The sequence below is a fragment of the Balaenoptera musculus genome, chromosome 2 (assembly GCF_009873245.2).
Source record: "Balaenoptera musculus isolate JJ_BM4_2016_0621 chromosome 2, mBalMus1.pri.v3, whole genome shotgun sequence".
NCBI lineage: Eukaryota > Metazoa > Chordata > Mammalia > Artiodactyla > Balaenopteridae > Balaenoptera > Balaenoptera musculus.
The window spans coordinates 61,383,867-61,397,491 of NC_045786.1; the positions used below are offsets into that span (position 1 = coordinate 61,383,867).

Below are 13,625 nucleotides of genomic sequence, written 5' to 3' on the forward strand. Positions count from 1 at the left end.
TACAGTTAAGATGACCACAGCTCTAAGTTCTGACTACAGGAGGAGGTGTCATGTGGCAACTTACCAGAAACTTCCTTAGGGGACAGCAGGTGTGAATCTTTTGTCTACTTCTTCATCCTTTCCTCCACCAGGCTGTCTAGAATATCGGTTCTATCTTGGACTATGAGACCACGGCCGTGCATGGCAGAGGAACAAAATAGGAGGATCCTCATTTCCTGACACTGTGGAGTGTCATACAAGCCCTGTACTGTTATGTGAATAATAAACTTGCGTCTTATTTAATCCACTGTTATTTTGCATTTTCTATTATTCAGAGCCAATCTTAATCCTAATCAATAAAGCAACATAACCTGTTAACTCTTTAAAAAAGCAAGCTGCATGAAAGAATAGTAACTCTTGACACCCGTACATCTTCATAAGAGAAGATATCACTGTCGGTAGCAGCAGTGTACAGCAGAATGGCTTGAGGAAGACAAGACTTTTAGAATCAGTTCTTCCACTCCTATGTAAACCTTTGGCAAGCTATTTAACCTAGCCAGGCATCAGCTTCTTGTATATAACATGGTAATTAGATCTAAATAGAGCTATTAAATGTGAGAATTAGTGTGAAGAGGTTTATGAAAATACTTCATAAATTATAAATCATTAAATAGTATCAGTATTACTTTATCAATTGTTCCCTCTCCCCACCTTTCCTTCAGAAATGGGGCATGAAGACAGATTGCAGTACATAAGAATCACCTAGACAGTCACGCTCAGAGATTCTGATTCATTAGGTCTAGCACAAGAACCATGAATCTGCATCTTCAACAAGCACCCCCAAGGGACTGTTGAAAGTACTCTGCCTACTTACTACACTTTGAGAAACACCGCTCTAGTGATCAGACCCTACCTATTTTTGTAATCCTGTGCTCAAGTGCCCCAATATTTTAAGATTGTGATGAAACACAAGGACAGTTCCATAGCTTCTCCAGTGCCTAACTAAATGCCAAGTACCAAATAGATAATTTAATAATTTTTGTTGAATTGATGAACTGAAGTGGAAAATGACAAAATGGGACTGAATTAAATGACCCACTATGGACTTCCACTTCTGGCCAACATAATGTAACAGGGACCAAACTTGCCTTCCTGCCTGAAAAAGCTAAAAAACTGGACAAATTAGAGGAAACAACAGTTTTCAAGACACTGGATATCAAGTAATAAAGGACACGATTCCTGAGAAATAACAGAAAGAAAGGAGGTGAGCCTTACCGTTGCCCTAGTTACTTCTTGGGGAAAGTTTACAGGCCAAAGTACAAGGAGAAGGAGCACAGGCAGAATCTGGTGAGCTGTCCCTGAGTAGAGGGGAGAGAGCTGCCAAGTCCAGGTAGGTCAGTGTGGCTAGAGTTTGCAAGCCAGAATACCGGAGAAGAGAGAGCTGTACCAAGAGAGACCCCTCCTCAAATCTTCAGCATACACACATGTGTGAGCAAATGACCAGAGGCTGGGCAAAAAACCACCTGAAAGGACTTAAAGGAACAATCCTGAGTGCTTACACAGGGCAGGGAATAGGGTCTGTTCTTATCAGCCAGAGTGAGAAACTTCATAATTTAAGGACACTGGGTAGAGTACGTATGTTGAAGAATTTTGCCTCAGGAGTGGGAAAAAATGATCCCTAGATCAAATGCTGCTCTGGTCCCACCTGACAAAGCTCAAGCAAGACTTGAAAGGATTAAACTGTTTCCAAGTAACTTATCCCAGCAAAAAGCTCAAGAATATTTATAGGAATCCAAAAATATCCTTCACCCAACAGGGTAAAATTCATATCAGGCATCCAATCAAAAATTACCAGGTATGCAAAGAAGAACTACTACTTCACTATTTTCAATAATTTTCTTGGGCTTTTACTGAATCTTAAATTTTCCTTAAAAAAAACCCTACAATCATTTTTATCATTTTCACCCTGTGTGTTAATCTCAAAAGTCCTCATCTACATAACTGAACTGCTATTCCCCAAATGAAATATTAACACTTCTAAGACAAACAGCATAGTGGTTAAAGTAACAAGCTTTAGAGGCATGAAAAACAGGGTCTGAATTCTCTCTTAACTTATCTGTGTTCCTGGGCAAGCCACTGAACCTCTCTGAGTTTTAGTTCCCTTATCTATAAAAGGGGATAATAATATTTACTTCATAGGGCTGCTATAAGAAATATCCCGAAGTAAACAATAAATAGTAGCTATCACATCATAATTAGCACACTATCATAAAAAAAGTTCAGAAGTTACCACACACTCAGACATTTACTGAGCACCTATCATATGCTAGGTAATATGTAGGCAAGAGGAATACAAAGAAAAAAAAGGAAACTGTTAAGAGGACCCAAAGTATATCTTAGGATGAATCTGCATTTAACAGTTCAAGTACAAACTTCATTTTGTATTTCTTAATTTCTAAGTAGGGCAATTATTTTAAGTTCCTTCTTTAAAAATTAAAGGACTTTTTTCCCTTTGAAAGGAAAAAAATAAGAAGTTGTCAGGTTCAACCAATTAGGGCATGTCTGAGAAATCCTTGGAATCTGAAAAACGTGGTAAAACTTTAATTGAAAAGCAACCTGTGGGGGTGCCTTCAAGATGGCGGAGGAGTAAGACGTGGAGATCACCTTCCTCCCCACAAATACATCAAAACTACATCTACACGTGGAACAACTCCTACAGAACACCTACTGAACACTGGCAGAAGACCTCAGACTTCCCAAAAGACGCCCTCAGGCGATCTACATGCAGAGGTGGGGCCAAATCCAAAGCTGAATCCCAGGAGCTGTGTGAACAAGAAGAGAAAGGGAAATTTCTCCCAGCAGCCTCAGGAGCAGCGCATTAATTCTCCACAATCAACTTGACGTACCCTGCGTCTCTGAAATACCTCAATAGACAACGAATCATCCCAAAATTGAGGCGGTGGACTTTAGGAGCAACTGTAGACTTCGGGTTTGCTTTCTGCATCTAACTTGTTTCTGGTTTTATGTTTATCTTATTTTAGTATCTAGAGCTTATTATCATTGGTAGATTTGTTTATTGATTTGGTTGCTCTCTTCCTTTTTAAATTTTTTTTACATATATATATTTTTTTCTTTTTTCTCTTTTTGTGAGTGTGTATGTGTATGCTTCTTTATGTGATTCTGTCTGTATAGCTTTGCTTTTGCCATTTGTCCTAGGGTTCTTACTGTCCGTTTTTTGCTTCTGTTTTGTTTTTTTTTTAGTACAGTTTTTAGCACTTTTATCATTGGTGGATTTGTTTTTTGGTTTGGTTGCTCTCTTCTTTCTCTTTCTTTTTATTTATTACTTTTCTATTTTTAATAATTTTTTTCTATTTTAACAACTTTATTTTCTTCCTCCCTCCCTCCCTCCCCCCCCCCCTCTCTCTCTCTTTCTTTCTTTCTTTTTCTCCCTTTTCTTCTGAACCATGTGGCTGACAGGGTCTTGGTGCTCTGGCCGGGTGTCAGGCCTCAGCCTCTGAGGTGGGAGAACCGAGTTCAGGACATTGGTCCACCAGAGACCGCCCGGCGCCACGTAATATCAAACAGCAAAAGCTCTCCGAGAGATCTCCATCTCAATGCTAAGACCCAGCTCCACTCAATGACCAGCAAGCTACAGTGCTGGACACCCTATGCCAAACAACTAGCAAGATAGGAACACAAACCCACCCATTAGCAGCGAGGCTGCCTAAAATCATAATAAGGTCACAGACACCCCAAAACACACCACCGGACGTGGTCCTGCCCACCAGAAAGACAAGATCCAGCCTCATCCACCAGAACACAGGCACCAGTCCCCTCCACCAGGAAGCCTACACAACCCACTGAACCAACCTTAGCCACTGGGAGCAGACACCAAAAACAACGGGAACTACGAATCTGCAGCCTGCGACACGGAGACCCCAAACACAGTAAGTTAAGCAAAATGAGAAGATAGAGAAACACACAGCAGATGAAGGAGCAAGGTAAAAACCCATCAGACCAAACAAATGAAGAGTAAAAAGGCAGAATTCAGAGTAATGATAGTAAAGATGATCCAAAATCTTGGAAATAGAATGGAGAAAATACAAGAAACGTTTAACAAGGACCTAGAAGAACCAAAGAGCAAACAAACTATGATGAACAACACAATAAATGAAATTAAAAATTCTCTAGAAGGAATCAATAGCAGAATAACTGAGGCAGAAGAACAGATAAGTGACCAGGAAGATAAAATAGTGGAAATAACTACCATAGAGCAGAATAAAGAAAAAAGAATGAAAAGAATTGAGGACAATCTCAGAGACCTCTGGGACAACATTAAACACACCAACATTCAAATTATAGGGGTCCCAGAAACAGAAGAGAAAAAAAAGGGACTGAGAAAATATTTGAAGAAATTACAGTTGAAAACTTCCCTAAAATGGGTAAGGAGATAGTCAATCATGTCCAGGAAGCGCACGAGTCCCATACAGGATAAATTCAAGGAGAAACACGCCAAGACACATATTAATCAAACTACCAAAAATTAAATACAAAGAAAAAATATTAAAAGCAGCAAGGGAAAAGCAATAATTAACATACAAGGGAATTCCCATAAGGTTAACAGCTGATCTTTCAGCAGAAACTCTGCAAGCCAGAAGGGAGTGGCAGGACATATTTAAAGTGATGAAAGGGAAAAAGCTACAACCAAGATTACTCTACCCAGCAAGGATCTCATTCAGATTCAACAGAGAAATTAAAACCTTTACAGATAAGCAAAAGCTAAGAGAATTCAGCACCACCAAACCAGCTCTACAACAAATGCTAAAGGAACTTCTCTAGGCAGGAAACACAAGAGAAGGAAAAGACTTACAATAACAAACCCAAAACAATTAAGAAAATGGTAATAGGAACATACATATCGATAACTACCTTAAATGTAAATGGATTAAATGCTCCAACCAAAAGACATAGACTGGCTGAATGGACACAAAAACAAGGCGTGTACATATGTTGTCTAGAAGAGACCCACTTCAGACTTAGGGATACATACAGACTGAAAGGGGATGGAAAAAGATATTCCATGCAAACGGAAATCAAAAGAAAGCTGGAGTAGCAATTCTCATAAGAGACAAAATAGACTTTATATTAAACACTATTACAAGAGACAAAGAAGGACACTACAGAATAATCAAGGGATCAATCCAAGAAAAAGATATAACAATTGTAAATATTTACGTACCCAACAAAGGAGCACCTCAATACATAAGGCAAATGCCATAAAAGGGGTAACTGACAGTAACACAATAATAGTAGGGGACTTTAACACCCCACTTTCACCAATGGACAGATCATCCAAAATGAAAATAAATAAGGAAACACAAGCTTTAGATGATACATTAAACAAGATGGACTTAATTGATATTTATAGGACATTCCATCCAAAAACAGCAGATTATACTTTCTTCTCAAGTGCTCATGGAACATTCTCCAGGATAGATCATATCTTGGGTCAGAAATCAAGCCTTGGTAAATTTAATAAAGTTGAAGTCGTATCAAGTATCTTTTCTGACCACAATGCTATGAGACTAGATATCAATTACAGGAAAAAATCTGTTAAAAATACAAACACACGGAGGCTAAACAATACACTATTAAATAACCAAGAGATCACTGAAGAACTCAAAGAGGAAATCAAAAAATACCTAGAAACAAATGACAATGAAAACACAATGACCCAAAACCTATGGGATGCAGCAAAAGCAGTTCTAAGAGGGAAGTTTATAGCAATACAATCCTACCTCAAGAAACAAACATCTCAAATAAACAACCTAACCTTACACCTAAAGCAATTAGAGAAAGAAGAACAAAAAGACCCCAAAGTTAGCAGAAGGAAAGAAATCATAAAGATCAGATCAGAAATAAATGAAAAAGAAATGAAGGAAAACAACAGCAAAGATCAATAAAATTAAAAGCTGGTTCTTTGAGAAGATAAACAAAATTGATAAACCATTAGCCAGACTCAACAAGAAAAAAAGGGAGAAGACTCAAATCAGTAGAATTAGAAATGAAAAGGGAAAAGTAACAACTGACACTGCAGAAACACAAAGGATCATGAGAGATTACTACAAGCAACTCTATGCCAATAAAATGGACAACGTGGAAGAAATGGACAAATTCTTAGAAAAGCAGGGCCTTCTGAGACTGAACCAGGAAGAAACAAAATATAAACAGACCAATCACAAGCACTGAAATTAAGACTGTGATTAAAAATCTTCCAACAAATAAAAGCCCAGGACCAGATGGCTTCACAAATTCTATCAAACATTTAGAGAAGAGCTAACACCTACCCTTCTCAAACTCTTCCAAAATATAGCAGAGGGAGGAATACTCCCAAACTCATTCTACGAGGCCACCATCACCCTGATACCAAAACCAGACAAAGATGTCACAAAGAAAGAAAACTACAGGCCAATATCACTGATGAACATAGATGCAAAAATCCTCAACAAAATACTAGCAAACAGCACATTAAAAGGATCATACACCATGATCAAGGATCATACTCCATGATCAATTATCCTGGGATAAACCCCAGCAGGGGGTTTATCCCAGGAATGCAAGGATTCTTCAATATATGCAAATCAATCAGTGTGATAAACCATATTAACAAATTGAAGGAGAAAAGCGATGATCATCTCAATAGATGCAGAAAAAGCTTTGGCAAAATTCAACACCCTTTTATGATAAAAACCCTCCAGAAAGTAGGCATAGAGGGAACTTACCTCAACATAATAAAGGCCATATATGACAAACCCACGGCCAACATCGTCCTCAATGGTGAAAAGCTGAAACCATTTCCTCTAAGATCAGGAAGAAGACAAGGTTGTCCACTCTCACCACTATTATTCAACATAGTTTTGGAAGTTTTAGCCACAGCAATCAGCGAAGAAAAAGAAATAAAAGGAATCCAAATCGGCAAAGAAGAAGTAAAGCTGTCACTGTTTGCAGATGACATGATACTCTACATAGAGAATCCTAAAGATGCTACCAGAAAACTACTAGAGCTAATCAATGAATCTGGTAAAGTAGCAGGATACAAAATTAATGCACAGAAATCTCTTGCATTCTTATACATCATTTTTCCTAATGATGAAAAATCTGAAAGAGAAATTAAGGAAACACTCCCATTTACCATTGCAACAAAAAGAATAAAATACCTAGGAATAAACCTACCTAAGGAGACAGAAGACCTGTATGCAGAAAACTATAAGACACTGATGAAAGAAATTAAAGATGATACAAACAGATGGAGAGATATACCATGTTCTTGGATTGGAAGAATCAACATTGGGAAAATGACTATACTACCCAAAGCAATCTACAGATTCAATGCAATCCCTATCAAACCACCAATGGCATTTTTCACAGAACTAGAACAAAAAATTTCACAATTTGTATAGAAACACAAAAGACCCCGAATAGCCAAAGCAATCCTGAGGAAGAAAAACAGAGCTGGAGGAATCAGGCTCCCGGACTTCAGACTATACTACAAAGCTACAGTAATCAAGACAGTATGGTACTGGCACAAAAACAGAAATATAGATCAGTGGAACAGGATAGAAAGCCCAGAGATAAACCCATGTACAAAAAAGGTTCACCTTATCTTTGATAAAGCAGGCAAGAATACACAATGGAGAAAAGACAGCCTCTTCAATAAGTCGTGCTGGGAAAACTGGACAGGTACATGTAAAAGAATGAAATTAGAACACCTGCTAACACCATACACAATAAATAAAATAAACTCAAAATGGATTAAAGACCTAAATGTAAGGCCAGACACTATCAAACTCTTAGAGGAAAACATAGGCAGAACACTCTATGACATAAATCACAGCAAGATCCTTTTTGACCCACCTCCTAGAGAAATGGAAATAAAAACAAAAATAAACAAGTGGGACCTAATGAAACTAAAAGCTTTTGCACAGCAAAGGAAACCATAAACAAGACAAAAAGACAACCCTCAGAATGGAAGAAAATATTTGTAAATTAAGCAACTGACAAAGGATTAATCTCCAAAATATACAAGCAGCTCATGCAGCTCAATATCAAAAAAACAAACAACCCAATCCAAAAATGGGCCGAAGACCTAAATAAACATTTCTCCAAAGAAGATATACAGACTGCCAACAAACACATGAAAGGATGCTCAACATCACTAATCAATAGAGAAATGCAAATCAAAACTACGATGAGGTATCACCTCACACCAGTCAGAATGGCCATCATCAAAAAATCTACAAACAATAAATGCTGGAGAGGGTGTGGAGAAAAGGGAACCCTCTTGCACTGTTGGTGGGAAAGTAAACTGATACAGCCACTATGGAGAACAGTATGCAGGTTCCTTAAAAAACTAAAAATAGAACTACCATACAACCCAGCAATCCCACTACTGGGCATATACCCTGAGAAAACCATAATTCAGAAAGAGTCATGTACCACAATGTTCATTGCAGCTCTAGTTACAATAGCCAGGACATGGAAGCAACCTAAGTGTCCACTGACAGATGAATGGATAAAGAAGATGTGGCACATATATACAGTGGAATATTACTCAGCCATAAAAAGAAACAAAACTGAGTTATTTGTAGTGAGGTGGATGGACCTAGAGTCTGTCATACAGAGTGAAGTAAGTCAGAAAGAGAAAAACAAATACCGTATGCTAACACATATATATGGAATCTAAAAAAAAAAAAAAAGTTCTGAAGAACCTAGGGGCAGGACTGGAATAAAGATGCAGACATAGAGAATGGACTTGAGGACACGGGGAGGGGAAGGGTAAGCTGGGACGAACTGAGAGAGTGGCATGGACATATATACACTACCAAATGTAAAATAGATAGCTAGTGGGAAGCAGCCACATGGCACAGGGAGATCAGCTCGGTGCTCTGTGTCCACCTAGAGGGGTGGGATAGGGAGGGTGGGAGGGAGATGCAAGAGGGAGGAGATATCGGGATATATGTATATGTATAGCTGATTCACTTTGTTATACAGCAGAAACTAGCACACCATTGTAAAGCTATTATACGCCAATAAAGATGTTTAAAAAATAAATAAATAAAATAAAAGCAACCTGCAATTAACATCACCTTTCAAAATTATTCTCAAATTAGTAAACTAAATTACATTCAGCCATAAAATACATAAAATGGAGCAATCTGTTATTATGATAATCCTTTCAGAAAGGCTGGGCTAACAGATGTAAGGAATTAAAATCAAGTTCAAGATGTATTTCATTTGCTCATTCCACTTAAATGACAGATGGTTTAAATATTAACCGTATTAATAAAATGTTTGCATATTCATTATGAATCTGATTGCCTTACCTCATAACTCCACAAATTTATTTTATTAATTTTACTATAGGGCTGCCCATTTCATTCAAGGTCTTCTACACTCTTGCCTCGCAGTCTGGTCCTTGAACCAACAGCATCAGCATCACCTGGAAGCTGGTTAGAACTACAGAATTTCACTGCCCATACCAGACCTACTAAGTCAGAATTTGCATTTTTCAAAAACATCCCCAAGTGATTTCCATGCACATTGACATCTGAGTAGCACAGTTCTAAACTGTTGATTTTTTTTCACACTTTTTTTTTTTTACAGTATTACAAAAAGTGTATTTGCTTCCAAATTGTGGTTAACTTATCTACAGATAGTAACTTTTCATAATAATTCAATTCAGACAAATAAATCAATATATACATTCCATAGTCTATATATAAGATGTCTTAGACTTGACTTTACCTCTTAACTAGGACTTCAAGTCTTAGAAGTACCAGACTTGTTGTACTATTCATTTTTTCTCTTAAGTCAACATTTTTGCCTTAGCATGTAGCCACTGTGATGAAAGTCTTCTCTGTAATTAAACAACTATATAGAACAGTACCAGGAAATCAGATTCTCCCCACAATTTCAGGAAAAAATGAAAAAACTCAAAATAGATTTCAAGGTTGAACTTAAAAGTCCCCTAGAGAAAAAAAAGCCCAGAATGACTCTATTCTCCACAATAATATATTTTTATGCTTTACCTAACACATTTTTTTACTGCAGGTACCACATATTTTTAAAATGAAAAATTCACATGGGACTTAGTGAAGCTCTTTAGATGGCTCATCTTCTATCATTACTATTGCACAATAGTCACAGAACTCATAAAATAGAACAAATCTTGTTTTCTCTTTCGTTTTTCCCTCCCAAAATGACAGACCTGGGCTGAAACTGATCACAGCAGGTAGGATGGTTCGGCACAGATTCAAAGGAAGGTACAAATGTTCAGTTTTCAAAAGCACTGCAAAAGCCAAACCTCATCCCTTGTCACTGTAGCTGTGGCTTTATGCCAAACATCAGAAAACTGTTGAAAAGTGCTGCTCCTTATACGCAATTATGAAGAGCTTTGCAAAGAAAAGGGAAAAAAAGTAATAACAGCTCCTTCGGATGGTCAAATGTCCCTGGCCTCTGGGTTGCAAGATAGGAATCTAATAGTTACCCAGTTGCATCTGAGGCCATGCATCCAACAAAGACGCCTGAGGAGAAAGGGTTTAAAGGGTGTTTAGAGAAGGTATCAAGGAACCTGTTGGGCAGTTTCAAAAATTAATTATGTCCTCAAACGTTCCCAGTTTTTTTTACAAGATCCTATTATAGATTAGTCATTCTTCAATTTAACTCTTTATTCACCCTATTTTGCATCTGCAGTCTATACAATTTCTCAGGATATCGTTTTCCACCATAGTACAATTAAGTATTTAATGCCTTTTTTAATGGTCTTAGCTCTAATAGTCTAGATTTGGTGAACAATTCATTATGCCCCATCTCTACTCACATTCACAGCCAAGTGTCTGAGAAGAGGTGTCCATGCACATTGGCCACACTTCCTCACCTACTAGTCACTCTTCAGCCCACCCCTATCTGGCTTCCACCCCCTTCACTCCACTGAAACTTCTCTTGGTAAAGACCATTAAGGACCTTCATGTTGCTAAATCCAATGGACACCCCTTAGTCGTCATTATCCTTCACTCTGCAGCATTATTCAACAAAGTTAATTGTTCTCTCCCTCCTGAAGTAACTTTTTGTAGCTTTGATGGATCTGCTTTCTCCTGGGTGCCTCCCAACTCTCTGTCCCTTGCCAATCTTCTTTAGGGACTCGGTCCCCTCCTGACCTACCTTGGGGCTTGGTCCTGGAATCCCGTATCATCTCATAACTATAAATGTCACCTTCGTGTTGATGACACATTTACATCTCCAGCCCAGATGTTTCTTCTGAGTCTAGACCAGCATACCCAACTACCCACTCAATATCCCCACTTGGATGCTGCATAAACACATTGAAACCCAATACATCTGAAACTGAAGTCTTGGATCTTTCCTTCAGTGTTCCTCCTCCAATGTTTCCCAACCCAGTTGATCCTGCCAGAAACCCAAAAGTTCTTTACTCTCACCACTTATACCCAATCAATCTCCAAGTCCTGTCATTTTGGCCTCCAAGATATAGCTTTAACATGCCCGGTCTCCCCATTTCTACTGCCATCCTCCCTCCCCATCCTCCCACCCCTGCCCTCCCGTCTAAGTCATTACCATCTCTTGCCTGCCACACTGCAAAAGCATTCCATGTGATCTTCCTGACTCTACTCATATTCCTCTCCAATTCTATTCCTCTCCAATTCTATTCCTCTCCAATTCTATCTCCACACTTCAACCAGAGTGAACTTTCAAAGATGAAAATGCTCCAACTTAAAATCCTTCAGTGGCTTCCTATTGGTTTTAGGACACTGTTCACGAGGCATCTGCCTACCTCTCCAGACAACCTCATCCCATGTTATCAGTCTCCTTGTTCTCTAAGCACCAGCCTTACTCTTTCTGTCTGCACATTACAAATGCTGAGGTTTTCCAGGTGCAGGGCCTCTGCACACGTTACATCCTCTACCTGGAATATTTGTTCTCTTTCTTTTACTTTTCTCCTACCCGCTGCTGCCCAAACCACACCAACACATACACACATGCATAATCCAAAACCCCAGGGTCCACATCCAATAGTCAAGCCAGACCAAAAGGAACTGAATGATCAGCAACCCATGGCATTAAAACATATCACCAGGACAAAAAAAAAAAAGGAACCCTTGGTTCCATAATTAAGGGTTTATCAGTAAACCCTTACATAACTTTACATGAGGCACTGTTCCAGGTGATTTATATATATTAACTTAATCAGTGCTCACAACAATCTTACCAAGTAGATACTATTACTATCCCTATTTTAAGATAAGGTAAATAAGGTACAGAGAGAATAAGTAACTTAACCAAGGTCATAGAAATTCAGTGGCAAAGCTAGGATTCAAATTTAGTCCTTCTTCTGTGTAATGCTTGACTGCCTGAAGAAAGACAACTTGATTAAAGACTATTCAACCCTCCCTTCCACATAAGGGATGTGAAACTAGTTTACATAATTATACAGTATATGCATAAATACTATGTCCTCCACTAGACTAAAAAAAAACGAGGGCAGGGATCATTTATACCTTGTTCACTGATATACATCCCCGAGCACCGTGAATAAAATCTAACACATAACTGACGCTCAGTAAATATCTGTCGAATATGTGAACGTTTACCAAGCCCTTGCATAATTATTTTGAGAATGCACTGGGTTCCAATCATTATACGTATTTCCTACGTTAGCTGTCGGCTAACCGCCCCTATCAATCCTCTCCTTCTGTCGGCGTAGCTCTCGGCAGGGCACTCGGGTACCAGGCCACAGTCTCCCCTCCCTCCCCGCGGCGGGGTGAGAGCCTCCCGGCCCTTCCCGCCCTCAGGCCTCACCTTCCATGTTGGGGAAGAGGCTGTGACAGCTTCCTGGCCAGGCCCAGGCGGCTCTCCAGTGCCCGAGGGCATGAAGCGGCCATACCGCTGCAGAGGCCACTGTGCCGCGTCTCCTCCCGGGAGCCCGAAGCCCGCGTGCTCTTTTCCCGCCTCCGCCATGTTCGGCCTCCTGGCTAGCGCAGCCGCAGCTCGCGGGTGCCTGCCAATCGGCTCAACTAACCAATCAGGAAGCGAGGTGACCCAAGGCCCACCCCCCCCAAGAGTGGAAGCCAATGGACAGGCCCCGGAGACTCGAACGGGAAGCTGGGTGAGGAGGAGCGGGGTGGGGGAGTTGGAGGGGAGTAGGGGTTGGGGGCGGTGCTCTTCGGGTTAAAGGCGTAGCTGTGGACCTTGGGTGTCTTCTTGTCGTGGTGGACAAAGTGAGGATGGTAACTTCCATCTTGAAGTGGGGCTGTGACGCTTATAAATGGTAGTTGGTCTTGCCTTTGCTTCGTTCGGGCCCTCCCCTTCCCTCAGGCAGCCCAGGTCATTGTCCGGCCGCTCTGAGACCTTTGGGAAAACTGGACGACTCCCTGTGACTTCTACGTGGTGGGACTAGGCCGGCTCTTCGAGGCTGTCTGGACAAGTGTGTTTTCCTTCCTCACAGAAGAGTTTCAGAAGACAGTGGCGCTGCTCACCTCAACCCCACCGCAACACAGCCCCAGTTCCACCCACCATTCAGGAAGTAGGGTTATTTCCTCATCATCCTGCAGCCCACTAGACATATTCCCTCC

General features: G+C 39.9%; 1 protein-coding gene across 2 annotated transcripts in view; it reads right to left on the bottom strand.

Annotated features, from left to right (window-relative positions):
• REC114 (REC114 meiotic recombination protein) overlaps nucleotides 1-13,015 on the bottom strand; it is a 113,434-nt gene extending 100,419 nt beyond the window's left edge. Inside the window, exon 1 of one of the 2 annotated variants that reach the window (XM_036841701.1) lies at nucleotides 12,853-13,011. In XM_036841701.1, the coding sequence (XP_036697596.1) occupies nucleotides 12,853-13,011 (159 nt within the window). Of the gene's footprint in view, nucleotides 1-12,852 lie in introns of both variants that reach the window. The other variant, XM_036841700.1, reaches the window with a different exon arrangement.
• Nucleotides 13,016-13,625: the final 610 nt, after the last annotated feature.